General features: G+C 39.8%; 1 protein-coding gene across 1 annotated transcript; it reads right to left on the bottom strand.

Annotated features, from left to right (window-relative positions):
- Positions 1-11,104: 11,104 nt before the first annotated feature.
- Positions 11,105-17,661, bottom strand: LOC107762275 (lipase-like PAD4). The gene is made up of 4 exons (XM_016580622.2): positions 17,518-17,661; positions 17,115-17,433; positions 12,312-12,980; positions 11,105-12,082 (listed from the first exon to the last, which is right to left on the bottom strand). The coding sequence occupies exons 1-4, from the start codon at positions 17,535-17,537 to the stop codon at positions 11,261-11,263; spliced, it is 1,830 nt and encodes a 609-aa protein (XP_016436108.1). The 5' UTR covers positions 17,538-17,661; the 3' UTR covers positions 11,105-11,260.
- Between the last annotated feature and the right edge of the window lie 3,439 nt (positions 17,662-21,100).

Here is a 21,100-nt window from a genome sequence, read left to right as displayed (position 1 = left end):
CATCGACACTTACTAATGGTCCAATAATATCAGGTATAATAAAGAGGTAAACAAATATGAGACAGAGTTAATAAACGAAATAAACAAGTATAAATATGTGGTACAACTCCCTTTTACAATAAACTCAGGCTCTAAATTAGTAAATTCCTCCTTAAACGGAGCATATATAGGTATATATATAATGGACCTCACCAAATAGGTCGTAATAATTCAACTCAGGGAAAACTCAATGATACAATGGCTTCTTGCCAAATATTATGCACGATTTCATGAAAATATTTTATAGAAATGCCAAGGCGTACGACCCGATGCCATCATAATCTGTGCACAACCGAGGGTCGAATGGCACGAACCATAGATACATCTATTAAACTGCCGAGACGAACGACCCGATCCCATTAGAATAAGAAGCTTAAACGGGTCCTTAACCCCTACTCACGAATAAACGTGTGATCAGTTATAATTTTTAAGGAAAATCGTTCGATGAAAACGCATAGCACGCAAGAGTTCCATAAGAGGAACACCATTATTTTGTGGCAAATCATGAAACTCATGAAATCTCTACAATAACAAGTCTATCACTTTACGCATGTCTAGTCTCAATTCGTAATGCAAAATAAAAGAATTAAATGGGCAAGGATAATCCCTATAGTGCAAGTATAGCATGGTGTGAACTTAAGTCTACCCGGACAATAATGTGAATCTAACTACGTACGGACTCTCGTTACCTCATGCGTATGTAATCCCCGCAACAAGTTACACATATTAAATATATCACCTAGGGGTAGTTTCCCCATCACAGAGTTAGACAAGAGACTTACCTCGCTCTGAAATTCCATAACCGGTTCCAGAGCCGCTCAAACACCTCAAACCAGTGCCTATCGCTCCAAAACTAGTCAAACAATGTGCAAAGCAATAAAAATATACTCTAATACTCATAACAAATCGATTTAAATAATTTTTCAACTCCGCTCGAAAAGTCGATAAAGCAACCCTCGAGCCCACGTGCCCGAATTCCGAAATTGTTTTAAAGATAACTATTACCCATAACATTACAAACTCAAATATATAATTTATTCTCAATTCCATGCCTGATTTCGTGGTCAAAATTCAAAAATACAAATTTTTATGTTTTCTACCCAAAATCCCAATTTCTAAAAATTTCATGCTTAAATACATATATAAATCATGTATTTAACTCACAATGTGAAGAAAGCACTTACCCTATTAAAGCTGATGAAGATGGAACTCTAAAAGCGCTCAAAGATCGGCTCCCATGGACGAAATGAAGTGAAGTTATGCCAAATCCTCATTTTAAAGAAGCACACTGCCCAGCCCGACCTTCGCACCTTCGGTCCAATAGTCGCTCCTGTGGCTGCGCACTTGCGGAAAATCCATCACAGTTGCGACTCTAACTCAACCCAGCAGCCTCCACTTTTGCGGCCCAAATAGCGCTTCTGCGATCTCCTCTCTGCATCTGTGGCTTCGCAGATGCGGATGTTCTCTTGCACCTACGCTCCTACCCAGTTCCCCTAGAACCGCTTCTACAACCCTCCTGGCCGTTATTGCGGCTCCACACCTGCGGCCAAAACCTCGCAGGTGCAGTTACACCAGATGACAACAGCTCCAGCATTCCTCCAAGCCCAAACTCGATCCGTTTACCATCAGAAATCCACCCGAGGCCCTCGAGACCTCAACCAATTATACCAACACATCCCAAAACACATTACAAACTTAGTTGAGCCTTCAAATCATATCAAACAACGTCAAAACCATGAACCGTACCCCAATTCGAGCTTAATGAACTTTAGAACTTCAAACTTCTACATTTGATGCCGAAGCCTATCAAATCACGTTCGATTGACTTCAAATTTTGCACGCAAGTCACATTTGACATTACAGGCATACTCCAACTTCTAGAATCGGAATCCGACCCTGATATCAAAAAGTCCACACCTGGTCAAACTTTTCAAAAACCTTCAAATTTTCAACTTTCGCTAAATGACCCCGAAATGACCTACGAGCCTCCAAATCCACATCCGGATGTGCTCCTAAGACCAGAATCACCATAAAGAGCTATTCTCAGGCTCAGAATCCCAAACAGACATCGATAACATTGAAATACACTTCAACACAAATTTATAAAATTCTTCCAAAATTCCAACTTTCCACAATAGGCATTGAAACGCTTCCGGGTCATCCAAAACCCGACCCGAACATACGCCCAAGTTCAAAATCATCATATAAATCTGTTGGAACCTTTAAATCCTGATTTCGAGGTCATTTACTCATAAGTCAAACCTTAGTCAATTCCTCCACTTAAAACTTCCGAAATTAGAATTTTCTTTCCAAATCAACTCCAAACTTTTCCGAAATTCAATTCCGACCACGCGTAAAAGTCATAATGCCTGAAGTGAAGCTACTCATTACGTCAAACCACCGAACGACGCGCTAGATCTCAAAAGGACCGGCTTGTCGTTACAATACAGAATTATTCCCAGTCTCGAAATTCCATTTGTGCATCGATATCACCAAAACCTACTCTAAACCAAATTACAGAACTTCAAAACATTCAAAGAGCCAACTTTCACTATTAGGTGCCGAAACTCTCCCAGATCGTCCAAAACCTAATCTGAATATATGCCTAGTCCGAAATTATTATACGAATCTATTGGAACCGTCAAATCCTGATTCCGAGGTCGTTACTTAAAATGTTGACCGAAGTCAAACTTAGCCTTTTTAGCCAACCTTAAGGAACCAAGTGTTTTGATTTCAGCTCGAACCCTTCCAAATCCCGACTAATCATCCTCGAAAGTTATAAAATAGTAAAAACACGTATGGGGAGTCTTATTTAGGGTAACAGGGTTCCAAAAAGCAAAATGACCGGTCGGGTCATTACATTCTCCACCTCTTAAACAAACATTCATCCTCGAACTGGTCTAGAATCTTACCTGGAGTGCTAAATAAGTGTGGATATCAGCTCTGCATGTCCTCATCGAACTCCCAAGTCACCTTCTTGACTGGCTGGCCCCTCTACTAAACCTTTACCATGGAAATCCTCTTGGATCTCAACTGCGAACTTGCCTATCAACAATGGCAACTGGCATTTCCTCATAACCCAGGCTCTCATCTAACTGAATCGTGCTGAAGCCTAACACATGTGAGATGTCGGCATGATAACTCCGAAGCATAGATACGTGGAAATTCGGATGAATTCCCAATAGATTGGGAGGTAGAGGAAGCTTATAAGCAACCTCTCCAACTTGTCTCAACACCTTAAATGGGCCTATAAACCTTGGGCTCAACTTGCTAACCCCTTCATCAGCGAGACTTTCAAGAGAACTTTCTCGCCCACCATAAATGACATATCACGTGTCTTCTGATCCACGTAACTCTTCTGTTTAGACTGTGCTGTGCGAAGTCGCTCCTGAATCAACTTTACCTTTTCCAAGGCATCCTTCACCAAATCAGTACCATATAACTTAGTCTCGCTGGGCTCAAACCACCCGATGGGAGAATGACATTACCGACCATATAAAGCCTCGAATGGAGACATCTCGATGCTGGACTAATAACTGTTATTGTAAGAAAACTCCGCCAAAGGCAAGAATCGATCCCACTGTCCTCCAAAGTCAATCACACATGCTCTGAGCATGTCTTACAATATCTGAACTGACCGCTATGATTGCCCGTTGGTCTGGGGATGAAATGCTATGCTGAGCTCTATGCGGGTCCCAACTCACTCTGTACTGCTCTCCAGAAATGCGAAGTGAACTAAGAGGCTCTATCTAATATGATGGAAACAGGCACAACATGCACCTAAACTATCTCCTAAATATAAATTTGGGCCAACCTCTCTGAAGTATACATAGTCACAACTAGAATGAAGTGTGCTGACTTGGTCAACCTGTCGACAATGACCCAAACTATATTAAACTACCGCAAGGTCCGCGGCAACCAAACTATGAAATCCATAATAATGCACTCCCATTTCCACTTCAGTATTGTCATTTACTGGAGTAGGCCACCTGGCCTCTGGTGCTCATACTTAACCTGCTGGAAATTTAGGCACCTAGCTACATACTCAATTATGTCTTTCTTTATCTACCGCCACCAATAATGCTTCCTCAGGTCGCAATACATCTTCGTAGCACCTGGATGAATGGAATACCAAGAATTGTGTGCCTCCTATAGAGTCCTCTCCCTCAAGTATAGATGTTAGGAACACATAAATGAACCTGGAGTCATAAAACACCATCCTCGCCGATAGTAACCTCCTTGGCACCACCTTGTAGTATCGTCTCTCTGAGAACCATCAAGTGTTGATCATCAAACTATCGAGCCTTGATCTGCTCCAATATTAAAGATTGGGTAACGACGCATGCAAGAACTCGGCTGGGCTCTGACATATCCACCCTTACAAGTCTGTTAGCCAAGGACTGAATGTTCAAAGCTAATGGCCTCTCCTCTGCTGAAATGAATGCCAAGCTGCCCATACTCTCTGCCTTTCAGCTTAAGGCATCCGCAACTACATTTGCTTTTCCCGGATGGTAAAGAATGGTGATATCATAATCCTTAAATAACTCAAGCCATCTGCGCTGCCTCAAATTGAGATCCCTTTGCTTGAACAAATGCTGCAAGCCATGATAATTAGTGTAAACCTTACAGGACACCCCATAAAGATAATGCCTCCAGATCTTAAGAGCATGAACGATAGCGGACAACTCTAAATTGTGTGCATGATAGTTCTTCTCATGGGGCTTTAGCTGACGTGAAGAATATGCAATAACTCGTCCCTCTTGCATCAATACACAACCCAAACCAACGTGTGAAGCATCACAAAATACAATATACATCCCTGAACCAGAAGGCAACACTAGAATTGGTGATGTAGTTATAGCTGTCTTGAGCTTCTGCAAGCTCACCTCACAATCATCGGACAAACAGAACGGAGAACCCTTCTGGGTCAATCTAGTCAAAGGTGCTACAATAGATGAGAAACCCTCCACAAAGCGGCGATAATAACCTGCTAACCCCAAGAATCTCCTATCTCAGTCGCTGTAGTGGGACTAGGACAACTCTGAACTGCCTCAATCTTCTTGGGATCCACCTTAATACCCTCACCTGATACAACATGCCCCATGAATGCTAAAGAAACTAGCGAAAACTCACACTTGGGGAACTTAGCATATAACTTCTGTTCCCACAAGGTCTAAAGCACCACTCTCAAATGTTGCTCATGTTGCTCCATGCTACGCAAGTAGATCAAAATGTCATCAATGAAGATGATGATGAACGAATCAATATATGGACTGAACACCCTGTTCATCAGATCCATGAACGCTGCTGGGGCATTAGTCAAACTGAAGGACATCACTAGAAACTCATAATGGCCATATCTAGTCCTGAAAGCAGTCTTCGGAACATTCGAATCCCTAATCTTCAACTGATGGTACCCTGGTCTCAAGTCGATCTTAGAGAACACCCTAGCACCCTGCAACTAGTCAAACAAATCATCAATACATGGCAATGGGTACTTGTTCTTAATGGTATCTTTTTTCAACTAGCGGTAATCAATGCATATCCATATAGTCCCATCTTTCTTCTTCATAAATAACACTGGTGCACCCCAAGGTAACACACTTGGTCTGACGAACCCTTTTTCTAGAAACTCCTCAAGCTGTTCCTTCAACTCTTTCGGAGCCATGCGGGTGGGATAGATATAGGCAGGGTACCTAGAGCTAAATCCATATAGAAATCAATATCACGATTTGCTGGCATGCTTGGAAGATCAGAAGGAAACACATTGGAGAACTCCCGGACAATTGGTACTGAATCAATCGCTGGAGTCTCTGCAGTAGTATCCAGAGCATAAGCTAGATAAGCCAAACAACCCGTCTCGACCATATATCAAGCCTTCAGAAAAGAGATAACCCAACTAGATGCACTGACAGACGAACCATTCCACTCAAATATAGGCAACTCTGGCATCGCCAAGGTAACAATCTTGGTATGGCAATCAAGGATGGCGTGATATGGGGATAGCCAGTCCATGCCAAAGATGACCTCAAAGTCGGTCATATCAAGCAACAGAAGATCCGCTCTAGTCTCATAACTATAGAATGTGACAACAGGGGAATGATAAATCCGATCCACAACAACAAAATCGCCCACAAGAGTGGACACATAAATAGGAGTTCCTAAGGACTCACGAGAAACATCCAGGAAAAGAGCAAATAGAGAGGACATAAATGAATAGGTGGACCCTAGATCAAATAATACCAAAGCATTCCTACCGCAAATAGAAATAATACTTACGATCATGGCATCTGAGGCTACTGCATATGGTCTGGCCGGAAAAGCATAGAACCTAGTTGGAGCGCCAACTGGCTGGACTATAGCTGGATGGCCTCCACCTTTGGGATGGCCCTTACCCGCCTGCCCTCTACCTCTGGGCAGCCTGACAGCTGGTGCTGTAATCATGGGTTGCTGACCCTGTTGTACTGCCTTGCCCCGAAGCCTGGGGCAGAACCTTCGCACATGACTAAGATCTATGCACTCGAAACAGCCCCTCGGTATGGTAATATGCTGACTTGAAACCTGACCTTGATGGCCTGAATACCCACTGGAAGTAGCTTGAATAGCTGGTGGGCGGTAAGAACTCTTTGGCATGGCACTGAAATAGGGTCGCACTGGAGCACCCCGAGGAGGCGACGATGTTGGATATGTGGGCGTGTTAGGCTGCCCTCTCCCAAACTAACCTCTGTCCCCAGCCGGGGCACCTCTAAACTCTCTAAAATAAGGGGACTGCTTGTCCTGCTGCATCTGCTTTATACCTCTCTGATGGTAACCCTCAATTCTCCGAGCTATCTTTACTACTAGTTGATAAGAAGTCCTCATCTCAACCTCTCGGGCCATAATGGCCTGAATACATGAGTGCAACCCTGCAACAAACCTCCGCATTCTCTCCGCGTCAGTAGGAAGTATCATAAGTGCATGGCGAGACAACTCAGAGTACCTCATATCATAATCAATCACTGACATCTGACCCTACTGGAGCTGCTCAAACTAAAACCGTAACTCTTCCCTTTAGGAGGGTAGAATATACCTATCCAAGAAAAGGCCATGTAAACTGATCCCAAGTCATGGGAGGAGAAGATATGGTTGCCACCATCTACGGGCCCTACCCTCCATCTGGAAAGTAGTGAAATCCACCCGGTGGGACTCCAATATCCTCATGGTGTGCAGTCTGTCCCTGCACCTATCAATTAAGTCCTAGGGATCCTCATGTCACTCACCCCCGAAGACAGGAGGGCGTATCCTAGTCCATCTGTCCAATAGCTTCTGCGGCTCGCGCGACCGCAACTGGTCTAGGCTCCGATATGGCTGCTGCTACTAGCTGGGACCCACCACAAGTAGTGCACCCGGGGTCTGATATACAACACATGCATGCCAGGAGCCTGAGCATTAGGAGTCTGTGCTCCCCCTCTCGCCTGAGATGTGGCTGGGTCCGCTAGAAATAAACCAGCCTGGGTCATAGAATCCATTAACTGTAGCATACGGTCCATAACCTCCTAAAAGCCCGGTGCTAACATGAAATCTACTGGGGCTGGCTCTGCTGTAGGCACCTCACCCTGCTCCTAAGTAATGGGATCCTCTACCGGATCCGCTGGTGGCATGGCTGGGGAAACTCTGGGACATCCTCGTCCCCTACCTCGAGCTGGTGCCCTCCCTCGGCCTCTAGCAACAGAGGAGCAGCTCCTCCGAGGCCTGGAACATCCTCGTGTGCATTCTCACCATCTGTGAGAGAATAAGAGAAAGACACTTAGCATAACATCCACTACACGATAGGAAATGAAGAAAGAGTACATTTCTAACACTCTATAGCCTCTCGAAGATAAGTACAGACGTCTCCGCACCAATCCACAAAACTCTATTAGGCATGCTCATAACTTGTGAGACTTGTGTGAACCTACTTCTCTAATACCATGTTGTCACGACCCAATTTCTCCTATAGGCCGTGATGGCGCTCAATGTTACCGCTAAGCAAGCCTACAGTGAACTAACTCTGTCATCCTTTCTTTTAAAAATTTAAAATAGTTGATTTTTCAGTTGTGCATAAATAAAAAGTAAGAATCTAATAAAAATGAGAGATCAAAATTTTGGAAAGCAAGTGAGATAAGAAAAATAACCTAAAAACCATCAAGTGTCTACTAGCATAAACTTCAAAGACCTGGTGTCACAAGTATATGAGCTATTAGTAGAATATACAAAAGAATAGTACACCACTGTCTGAAGCGAAATAGATAGAAAATAAAAGCAAAAAGAAGACTTCGGCTGTTGCAGAACGGGCTCAGAAGGGCAGCTCACCGCAAAGTCTCGAAAATCAAGGATGCGCGCTGGACTGATGTCCAGATGCACCTGCCTCATATCGTGCATATTTTTGTGCAGAAGTGCAGCGTGACTACATAAACATATAGCCAGTAAGTATCCCGTCTAACCTCGAAAAAGTGGTGATGAGGTGTCGACTTTGACACTTACTATGGGCTAACAATAAAATGTCAAAATTATAACTAAGCATGGATTATATAAATATAGCCGAAAACTGAATAACAGGAAATAATAAATAATCATTTCACTAATAGTAAATCCCAAATTTATTTTCATCACTTAACAATTTATATCTCAAGCTAATTAAGCAATATCAATTATAATTAGTTCCAAAGATTATTACGCGCAATTTATACCGAGCTCGTACGGCCCGATCCAACATAAAAATATTTAAATTGTGCATTGCCGAAGGTCGAACGACACGAACCATAGATGCATCTATCTACTACCGAGACATTCGGCCCTCTCCACAAAAAAAGGAAATACTTTATAACAGTCGATTCAAGATTTATTAAGAGTCTAATATGTAAAGAAACACCAATTCTCAATAGTAGTCAAGTGGCCCGTCCAAGAATTCAAGTAACTGAAATTTAACCTTTTATAATTTTTTTATCAAGTTCCAACATGATTTAAGCAATTAAGTTAACAAGTAGCATGCACACATCGTAAGTATAACATGGTATGGGTCCTAGAATACTCGGACATAAGCATAATTAGTAGCTACGTACGGACTCTCGTCACTTCGTGCGTATGTAGCCCCCACAAATAGAAGCACATATTAATCAATTTACCTATGAAGTTAATTCCCTCTTACAAGGTTAGAAAAGAGACTTACCTCGTCTCAAAACTTACTTTCCGGCCTCAAATTCACTCTAAAGCCTCACCTCGGTGCCGAACAATCCAAAACTAGTCAAATAGTATATAAATTAATCAATACATGTCCAAAAGTTCATATTTCAATTACTAAAGTGATTACCCAACCTCAATTGTAGGATTCCTAAAAATCACCCCCGGGGCCACGTGCCCGATTCCGAAAAGTTTTGAAGAAAGTTGTTACCCATAACCTCATGAACTCAAATATATGATTTTCACTAAGCTCAATAACTAATTTCGTGGGTAAATTTTATTTTTATCAAAAACCTAGGTTTTTCATCTAACCCATAATTCCTACATATTATATATTAAAATCTACTCATAATCTATGTATTAAACTCACACCAGGTAGAAATTACTTATCTCCAATAGCTAGGTCGAAATCCCCCTTTTTGAAGCTCCAAAATCTCCCAAGAGTACAATAAATGAACCCAAAAATGGCTAAGTCCCGATTTTAAAATACTCTGCCCAGCTGCCTTCTTCTTCGCGAACGCGGAACAGGCCTCGCATTCGCGAAGGCAGCGGCCCAGCAATTTGCCCCACTGCCCAAATCATTCTTCGCGAACGCGATGGCCCTCCCGTGTTCGCGAAGAAGGAAACCAGAACTGGAAAAATCTGGTTTCCTTAACTTAGCTCCGGGCAGTCCGAAACATACCCGAGCCCCTCGGAACCCCGTCCAATTACACCAACAAGTCCATAAACTTAATACAGACCTGCTCAAACTCTCGAAATGCATAAAACAACAACAAAACCAATCACACCCCAAAACCAAATTGATTCAAGATATGAGCTTCAAGTTTCCAAATCGCTCCGAACACACCGAATCATACTTGGACTACTTGGAATGACACCAAATTTTGCGTGAAAATCTTAAATCACCATACGAAACTATTTCCGGTCTCAAAATTCCATTTGGACCTCGATATCACCAAAACCTATTCCAAACCAAATTTAAAGAACTTCAAAACCTTCAAAGAGCCAATTTTCACTATTAGGTGTCGAAACACTCCCGGGTCATCCAAAACCCGATCCGAACATACGCCCTAGTCCAAAATCATCATACGAACCTATTGGAATAGTCAAATCCCGATTCTGAGGACATTTACTCAAAACATTGACTGAAGTTAAACTTAGCCTTTTTAGCTAATCTTAAGGAACCAAGTGTTCTGATTTTAACCAAACCCTTCCAAATCCCGAACTAATCATCCCCGCAAGTCATAAAACAGTAAAAGTACGTACGTGAAGTCTTATTTAGGGGAACGAGATTCTATAAAGCAAAACAACCGGTCGGATCGTTACAATTCCAACAAGAGTTTTCTTTTTAAACAATCGAGAAACTTATGAAGGGTAATTGGCGTACATTTCGAAACTCAATGGATGATGGGATTGCTCTCAACCGTTCTCCAATTAAATACCATGCATTCGTTCATAAATAGAGTTTGAACTTGTAACGTGCATCTTATTCACACATCATGAGCTGCGTTTTTACCACTAAATTAAAAGCCTAAACACAATTGTCTTTGATGATTATGAATTTTCGAACTGTGATGTCCATCTTATCAAGACATCATGAGTTGCATTCTTAGCATTGAATCAAATACCTAGGCAATTGTATTTGGTGATTCTAGTTCCTTGACTACTTTAGTTCCTCCTATTTTTGTAAAAAAATTGCCATCTATAGATTATCTAAGTTCACTTTGGGACATGTATACATTCATTACCACTAGTGTTAGTAGGTTATATGCCTTTTGTTTTCGTAATATGTGCACTTTCTAACCTCTAAAATTTCTCTTAACTTTTTCATCCAGTGAATACTGACAGTTCCTTAGACTAGATCATCTGGTTATAATTCATATCTGTTTTCCTTGCAAAGATATATCCTCTTTACATTAAGATTGGAGGTAAGACTTATAACAGATATTTTAGTTGAGCTTCTTTACTACTACTACTACTACTGATGCCCCAACTGGACCCACAAACTTCAAGCAATATTTATCTAAGGAACCATTTCACCCTCAGGAATTCCAGGAAAGTAAGGTTGGAACAGCTGTAACTGAGATTGGAATTCCTTCCATTCCTCTATAAACAATGTGTAGCTTGAGTTTTTGGCCAAAACATCTATTGAAACCTCCTTATTTTCAATCAATCTCCTCGCATATTGATCAAACTTAGTGATATCTTCCAATATCTTGACAAACTTTCTGGCATCAGCCTCAGCTCTGACTTTAATCAGCCTGTCTCTTGCCTCCTCAACCTTAGCCCAAAAGCATGAATCTTGTGTCGAACTCGCGAACCTGCTCCTTGCAGCAGTAGTATGATCTGTGCCATTCTCAACCTCTCCGTCATTCCACCACGTATCAAAAATCTTGTACCTTCTCTCCCTACCGTGCTTCATATAGTGGCCTTTCACATGATGCATCCCACTCCTATAGTACTCTGCGATATCGAGTGGCTCTACGAGGAGTTTGTAGAACTGAGAAGCATTTACCCACTTCGCACGCTTGTGAAAATCATAAGGCAATTGATTCTTTTCCCACTTGTCAATCACAGAATCCCAAAACTTTGCAAGTCTGATCCTGTTCATATTGACCTTAAAGTCTCTTTTCGAGGCACCTCGTTTGCCTCGTTGCTTGTACGAATCGTAATATCCCATTTGATCACTAGATTTATCACAGGATGCTTTATACCACTCTATTTGTGCTCTTAGTGGATTGATCTTGGATAAATCAATTGCAAGGATGGCACTATTAAGGTTGCGAGTTCGACCTGACTTTTTTGCCTCTTTCAGGGCCTTCTTAGCATCTTCTGAATTCAATTCCTGTTTGTCAAGTAGAAGCAAAATCAGAGAATGAGAACCAACATAGAGATGAACCATGTGAAAACTAGAATCAACGATACGAGAGCAATTTTCATCCCTTTAGAGTAAGGTACGAGTATCAATATATGTGATATAGTACCAATACAGCATACATTGCTCTCGTATGATGAAAATTGCTCTGCACCATTACTAGCATATGAAAGTAGTTAATATAGATGTTTGACATTACATGAGAAGCTATTCCTAGCGACTCCAGCGCCAATGTTATCCCTGCTTCATAGCTTGCCTCAGGTAGATTGCCTCCCATGAAGCTTCTACTCTCTATAAATTGCCAATGAAGTTTCTGAATATAATGCGTATAACCAAGATGATCCTCGAGGCTAGAACTTGGTGAACCATTCAGTAACATCAAGTAAAGCAACTTAACGATAAGCATCCCATTATCGACACAAACTGCACCCATGTTGGTGAAGAACAAGTAGCTTCCAAAGGGCCAAAATGAACTCTTACATTCACCTTTTGATATAACTTCAAGAGAAGCCAACACAACGCGGAATAGCTGAGTCTTGTTTTCCTCTGATAAGTGAAAAATAAACTGGAAAGAACAAGAAGACGAAGCCAGTGCAATAAGTGGGGTAGGAGAAGGGGCAAAGAGCAGTCTTGGCACTATATCATGCTGTGAAACCACATGGGAAAAATGTCCAGCCCATCTTTCTTGAAGAATGGTTTGGGAAAAGGACTCATTGCCAAGCATTGGAGAGCCAAAAGTAATGCAAATTAATGAACAGACATTTTGCGGGTGGGAGAGAAGCCAAAGAGCTAAGAGGGAAGCAATTGCTCCTCCAACTGAGTGTCCTGTTATGACTATTGACTTGCTCGTGTTCATTATTTCTACCATCTGCACATTTCAAGAGAAGAAATGGTGACAGAAATTCTAGAAAATAAAAATGGAGAAAAAGCTTTTGTTATGAAGAGAATTCGTGCAGACAATCTTAGAAATTATTTGATCTTGTATTATTTTCAGATCACTTGGCAAAATGCACAAATAACCTATCATTACTTATTGACAGCATGAATATGCAAGACATATTTAAAGATTTTTTCTTAAACATTTCGAGAAATTCATTAGTCTCGTCATATCAACTTTTTTCAAGTGAATTCCCAGTTGATCACTAAGTTTTAAGAGATACTTTACGAAAGAGCTTTGAGTTTTAGTACCATTAAAAATAATCTCTCAAGGGAAACACTTACACACTGGTGTTTGCATCAAACACTTATCAACTTACCATGATTAAATGATATTAAAAGATGTGGAACACATGATAATTATCCATAATTAAATGATAGAAATTTATTTCCAACCATGACCATGTCATGCATCTAGTAGTTTGGTTCAAATACCAAGTGCACATGTGCTTTTACCCACATTTTACTCCTGGCGAAAAATTATGTATTTGGAGTGATGAATGAGACTAACTCAACCTATGATAGTCTTGTTCAGAGTAACTTTTTTTATTTTTTATTTTTATTTTTTTACCAGTGTGCTAATTTCGCATTTGCAGTAAAGAGAAACGTCAAAAAATTTTGAAAGATTATAGTAAGTTATAACATTATAATATGATCAACATTCCTAAATGACTTAATATATTTGATAATTTGACTATATCATATGTATGATGCATGGTTTACGCCTAAAACTTTTCTCTAATAACTAATACTAATGAAGACACTCAAATAGTTTCCTGAAAGTAATTATTGGGTGTTTAAGTAGTGAAATATCTTTATTACATTAATTGCAAGGTATTATATTGTTGAACATTTTCTTATTAAATTTCGTACATGTGTTGTTAAATTATGAAATGTTAATTATTAGTGAGTCAAATGTGTTTGAACATTTTTCTAGATGAAAACTTATATGGGCATGTGCAAAATGGAAGTAGGGGGTTTAGCGGGAGAAAATGTATAAATGGCACGGGTAGGCCACTTTTTACTCAGCTTTTTGTTGTGCAGCCACCATTTGAAATTAATTTGAAAAATACAAGTTTTCAGTTATAGATGAAACTCTAACACAACGTATTAGAAACTCTTATACGCTCCACTATAGCATAGTGTGCTGGAGTTCGAACTTCTAGAAGAAAAACTCGAGCACACCGTGGAGCACGAGTAGTACTATAAGTTATTGGACTTGGATTTTCACTATTACAAGTTCGAACTCCAAGAATTTCCTTTTATATTAGTACTAGTGTACCACCTGGGAAATCACTTTCTCATGTATCACCTATTAATTAAAAGCCCATTTGGATGAGCTTATTTTAAGTGACTTTTAAGTTAAAATAGCTTTAAGTCATAAGTTAGAAATTCTAACTTTTGGCTTTTGACTATTTTTTTGTTGTCATTTTAGCTTAAAAATAAGTGCTTAAAAGCACTTTTTTACTCCATCCAAACATTACAAAATGGCTTAAAAGTTATTTTAGCTTAAAAACACTTAAAAAAAGTCAATCCAAATGGGCGCTAAATTACCCCATTATAGTTTTCTTCAAGTTCGAACTTAACACAAGTGAAACTTCATCACACTGTCTTGGAGTTTGAACAACGTGAATTGTGGCAATTCAAACTCCATCGAATTTTTTGTGTGTGTTTTCTTGTTTTAACTAGGGGTATTCTTGCCAAACTTTTATTTTCATATTAAAGACGGCCAAAGTTTGAATAGTTTTGAAATGGTGGCTAAATACTGATTAGTTGTCTGAAAAATTGCTATTCGTCCATTTTTTCCGGAAAAAAGAAACTCACACCTTAACAATATAAACGTTAAAACTTTATGCAGAAAGACTAACATAGGAATATTGTAGGGTTGGATGTGAGTTGAATGGTTCATTTAATCAAATAATGCACACGGAATCTACTTTAGACGACATAAAATGGTTGTTGAAAAGCTCGGTCTTTGCTCTGTCAATTTCACAAAATTCCGAAAGAAAATAAATAAATAAACAAATTAGTGATGTTGACTTAATGTTGTGGTCATTGAATCAAATGATGAAAGGAACAGTATAGAGTGTGTGAAAGTTTTAGAAAATCTAGAAGAGACTAATTTCTTTTTTTTTTTTTTTTGGTCAGGAAAACTCAAACTTTGTTTTAAAACGATTTAATTTATTTTTATTTTTTTAAAAAAAATTGTTTTAGAAATCATCAAACTTGTACGGTTCTACCTCCTGGTCAAAGGTCGAGTCAATAGTCAATTGTGATGCACATAGAGCTTTTTATACTTTTCTAGTTCTAGAACTTACTCATTCTGGTAAGAGTTTTTCTTGTTACGAGTTACGACAGATACGGAGCTAAAAAATCAATCTTGCTCTTTTCAACCAAATTGAATTTCTACCTTTAAGTAGCAGTATGTCCGCTTGATAATTGTTCCTTCTATTTCACATTAAATTTTTTTCGCTTAATTTTGTTGATACAATATGAGAAATATATATATGTCGAAATTTTGAGTTACTTTATTTTGTCAAAAGAAAATGGCAGTCATATGTTAATATTTTTTGGTTTTCTTTTTATTAAAAAATAAAGTAACAAAACAGTTAGTAAGATTATTTCGTAACTTTTTGTAAGCATTGGGTGTGTTTGGTATAAAGGAAAATGTTTCTACTGAAAATGTTTTCCTAGAAAATGAGTGGTTTTTTGACTTATTTTCCCTTGTTTGGTTGGTGAGTGAAAAACTTTTTTAAAATTTTTTTTTCTAGTATTCGGTTAAAGAGTAAAAAATGATTTTTAGGAAAATATTTTTCTAATGCTACTCTTCTCACGCATCCCCTTCTCTCAAGTCCCCATATTTCTTGTCCGCTCTCCTTCCCCTCTCCCTCTTCCAAATACCTAACTTTTTCAGAACTCTATTTTTCTTCAAGAATTTAATTATTCTTCTAAAAATTCACGGAAACTCAAAGGAACTAATGTACTGCATTACTTTTTTACACAAAAATAACGTTGAAATTTATACCCAATAACTAAAAAGAAAATACTCTTTTTTTTGTTTAAAAAGAAAGTTCTCTTTCTACAACATAAAATAAAGTACTTATTTTGTTGAAATGAAAGAAAATATTTTTCTGCATTATGAAAAGAAAATACTTTTTCTACATTATGAAAAAAAATATTTTTTGTTGAAATAAAAGAAAATAATTTTTTTTGTTAAAATGAAAAAAAATACTTTTTTATATCATGAAAAGAAAAATACTCATTTGTTAAAATGAAAAAGAAATATTATATCTATAACATAAAAAGAAAATACCATTAATAATATTTATATTTAGGGTGGGGTGGGGGTTGGGGCGAGATTGAGGTGGGGTGGGGGTTGGGGCGAGATTGAGATGGGGTGGGGGTGGGGATGAGTTGGTGGGGATGAGAAATATGGTGGGGAAGGTTAAAAAGAGTTTTGAAAAATACTTTCCTTTCTCTTTCTCTTGATAGGGAAAATATTTTCTCTCATTTGGAGAAAAGTGAGTTTATGAGAAAAATATTTTCCAAAACATTTAAGCTAATCAAACATGAAAAGATTAAAAAATATTTTCCGAAAAATATTTTTCTTTCATACCAAACACACCCATTATTCTATGGAATTTTAAATTATCACAGAAAGTGAATGCATGGAGTAAAATATTTCCTTATCGCACTTTAAAAAAATTAAATATTATTTAATCAATGAAAATGGAAAAATTCAATCCATGTCATAACATTATTTTGAATCCATTAAAATTGAATTGGTATATTCTCAATATGCATACCAAAAAATGAACACCCCACAAATCGAGTCAAGTTATATTAGTAGATATTGATAGGATTAACTAAGTATTTGGCCATCCGAGCAATTGTTCATGAATCATCACCATTATGGCATTATGGAAACCTTTAACAGGAGATACATTAGTTACAATTTAATTAGGAAGTATTAAAGCTACAGGAGAAGATATTACTCAAATTATATTCCAATATATATATATATATATATATATGCCCATGGAAATACTTACATAAATAAACTGACCTGATTACGGAAGAAATTTTTTGTGTAAACGGATTGGAAAAGATGCAATAATCCGGCATGGACCATGGGCGGATTATCCGTCCCATCCATGCACAAGCCAGAAAATAGTTCATCGGGAAGCGGCAACAAATTCCGGCAACTTTGGTCGACTCCGGCGGCCAATTTGATGCCGGAGAACGCGACATATGCTGTCCCACCAACTTTAATCACGGCGAAGTGGCTATCCACCGAGGCATCGGCGACGCCGCAAGCCTTCAACGACTCCTCCAGCAACGGCGTCGACGCCACAAAAGCTGCCAACGTCTCGCTCGACTCGAACCTGCAGCCATCATAATAAGTTTTCTATAGGTCCAATTACTATAGTTATGGGTTAGTGGAAAATTAAAGATTGGTGTTTACTTACGATGAAGCTTCCGATTCCATTGCGTACGAAATTATCAAAGTTTATGTGAGAAATTAAGAGTTTGAGGCAAAGTTGCTAACTGTAAGATTCGAGGAATTAAAGGATATTTATGTATGTATTAGTCTTTTTGATTTTGACATTTGTGCGTGAATGTTACTCTGCGTGTGTATTGTGCGCGTGCTGTCGCGCAATCAATCCGTCCCATCATGACGAAAATGAGTGAATAATAGAGTAATTCTTTCAACTTGATATCCTCAAGTGTAAGGTACGTAGCAACTTTGATCTATTTCATATTTCTCTTGTTTACTGTCGAAATCGGGCTCGTCTATTATACGATAGATCGGGATTGAAATATGATGGGTTAAAACCGACTCCGGGTTCGAGTCCGGTTACCACAGCGAAAATAACAACATAGCGTCCTGTAACACGGTACCACCCGCTGATCCCATCGGAATTCCGGTCGCGGACCCGTTAGAACTAACTCGCATGTGGCTATCGACACAAACCTGCCTACCGATCCCAAAAATAGCACCAGTGGTGGAGCCCGATCAACAACGCATAATACTCAAAACAATGGGGGAGACAGGATCAATCTACGGATGATCTTCGAAATGTTACAGGCTCAACGGGAGGCGATAGCTCAGTTACAAAACCAAAACCGCACACCGAGAAATATTGAACCCGATCCGTCCCGGGAAATCCCCCACAGAGAAGAACCCGTCTCGGAGAGATCGAATGGAGATGAGTCGGGACTAACCCCGAGATCATAAGAATGCTAGAGGAGCTGACGAAACAGATAGAATTAGGGGAAAAGAAAATCGAGCCAAATAACAAGAAGGTTGAACCTACAATTCCAGGATCGACCAAATTCCGAGAGCACCGCCGGTACTGAAAGGCTTGGATTTCAAGAAATTCGTGCAAAAACCTTTCCCTCCGAGTACAGCCCCGAAACTGATCCCTAAAAAATTCTGCTTGCCCGAGATTCCTATGTACACCGGACAACTGACCCAAACAAGAAGGTCACTTCATACACATGCGCCATCAAAGGAAACGACTTGGAGGATGATGAGATCGAGTTTGTCTTGCTAAAGAAATTCGGAGAAACCCTGTCGAAGGGAGCTATAATATGGTATCACAAATTACCTCCTAACTGAATTGACTCATTTGCGATGCTTGCAGACTCTTTCATGAAAGCACATGCTGGGGTTATTAAGGTCGAGACCAGGAAGTCGGACCTCTTCAAAGTAAGGAAAAAGGATAATGGGATGCTCAGAGAGTTCGTGTCCCAGTTTAAAATGGAACGAATGGACCTATCACCTGTCGCTGATGATTAGGCCGTTCAAGCTTTCAACCAAGGACTCAATGTTCGAAGCTCGGTGGATTCAGAATAATTGAAGCAAAATATGATAGAGTACCTGGCTGTTACTTGGGCCGATGTGCATAACCGATATAAATCAAAATTCAGAGTCGAAGATGATCAATTTGGGGCTCTTTCCGGGTTCGTTTACCTTGTCAGACCCATCGACAGAATCAAGAGAGATATTGACCGTGAACCAAGGTCAACAAAGATCTTTACATGCCGTATAATGGAGATAGGGGAAGCAGTGGGTCAAGGCGAAGTTCTATACGGAATGAAAGGAGAGATGATCAAGGTCAGAACCCTCGAGGACTCATGAGCAAGAACGGCTTCGACAGGCCTATCGAGCCTAAAGAAGCACCAAGGTTATCAGAATATAACTTTAATATTGATGTGGTTGCCATCGTATTAGCTATCAGACGCGTCAAAAATACCAAATGGCCTCGACCTTTACAATTTGATCCAGCCCAAAGGGATCCTAACTAAATGTGCAAATATCATGGCACTCATGGCCACAAAACAGAGGATTGCCGACAGTTAAGAGAGGAAGTAGCCGGTTTGTTCAACAACGGGCACCTTCTAGAAGTTCTAAGCGACCGAGCCAAGAATCATTTCAGAAAAAGGGATTCTCACAAACAGACCAAACCAGAAGAACCTCAACACGTCATTAAGATGATCATTGGTGGAGTTGATGCCCCTCAATGGTCGATATTGAAGCGCACCAAAGTGTCCATTAAAAGGGAAAAACGGACTCGAGATTACATATCAGAAAGAACCTTGTCTTTCAACAATGAGGACGTAGAAGGGATCATGCAGCCTCATAACGATGCACTGTTAATTTTTGTACTCATAAATAAATATCGAGTTAAGCGTGTGTTAATTGATCCAGGTAGCTCCGCCAACATCATCCGATCGAGGGTCGTAGAACAGCTCGGCCTACAAGATCAAATTGTGCCTGCAATCCGAGTTCTAAACAGATTCAACATGGCATGCGAAACCACTAAGGGAGAACTAACATTGCCGGTAAATACTGCCGGAACCATCCAGGAAACCAAGTTTTATGTGATCGAATGAGACATGAGGTACAACACCAATGTTTGGGAGGCCATGGATCCACAACATAAGGGCAGTACCCTCGACTCTTCACCAAGTGTTAAAGTTCCCAACGTTGGGAGGGATCAAAATAATCTACGGGGAGTAACCGGTCGCAAAGGAAATGTTTGTAGTTGAAGAAGTGATCCCGGTATCAACATTGGCAACATCAAAGGAACCGGGTTTGGATACAAAGCAAGAGGCTAAATAGAAATTATCGATGTTGGCTACGACCCAATAGGATAAATAGGGGACTGATGAAGATGATGATTACGGGGTTCCTAGATCTTTTATAGTCCCCGACGATTTCGATACCACCAAATCAACAGTCGAGGAGCTGGAACAAGTCACATTGATTGAACGTCTTCCCGATCAAAAGGTATACCTGGGCACGGGGTTAATCCCCAAGCTTAGAAAAAAATGCATTCAATTTCTTATGGCTAACATGGATTGTGATAGGTTTTCAATATCTTTACCTTGCGTTTTGATGATCTAACAAACTTAATGCCAAGAACCAGATAGGGAATCTGACTCACTTGGATTACACTACAACTAACGGATTCCAGCCAAATGTGAACTTGCTACAGCTTTAAGAGGTAGGAACCCAGACAAGGACCTGATACTCTTGTGGGTTCCTCACGGTAGTACAAAGTCAATTGGACATAGATGGAAACGAAGATTCTGCCATGCTGCACTATTTCCGGTGCCCACTCATTCTCTGATCAACTAAAGTACAATGATTCAAGTTATTGAACTCAAGACAATCTGGGTAGTGTGCACAAGTACCAGATCATGAACCTGATCCCTTGGTGCTTCTCTGACAGAAGAACAAGTCAACTATACAGCTGGATCGCAACTACAGAAAGTGACTGTTCGCAATTGTACAAAGAGGAATACAAGCGGGACCTAATCCCTCAGGGTTCTCTAACAGAAGTACAAGTCAAATATACAGTTGGAACACAACTAAGTAACTGTCCACAACTGTACAAAGAGGAATACAACAGGGACTTGGTTCCTTAGGGTTCTCTGATAGAAGTACAATGTCAACTACAGCTGGAAAGCAACTGCAGAAAGTGACTACCTGCAACAGTACATCAGACAGAGCAACAGACAGTGCATCAGTCACTTTCCATT

Source organism: Nicotiana tabacum, chromosome 3 (genome assembly GCF_000715075.1).
Source record: "Nicotiana tabacum cultivar K326 chromosome 3, ASM71507v2, whole genome shotgun sequence".
NCBI lineage: Eukaryota > Viridiplantae > Streptophyta > Magnoliopsida > Solanales > Solanaceae > Nicotiana > Nicotiana tabacum.
The sequence above is the reverse complement of the archived record's forward strand: the minus strand, read 5'-3'. Positions and strand labels throughout refer to the sequence as shown.

Bases quoted from the DNA above. Each gene is read 5' to 3' on its own strand.
- LOC107762275 (XM_016580622.2), bottom strand. From the start codon at position 17,537: ATGGAATCGGAAGCTTCATC. The intron at 17,434-17,517 runs GTAAGTAAACAC...TGATGGCTGCAG, and splicing joins ATGGAATCGGAAGCTTCATC to GTTCGAGTCGAGCGAGACGT. The intron at 12,083-12,311 runs GTAATGTCAAAC...CTTGACAAACAG, and splicing joins CGCTAGGAATAGCTTCTCAT to GAATTGAATTCAGAAGATGC.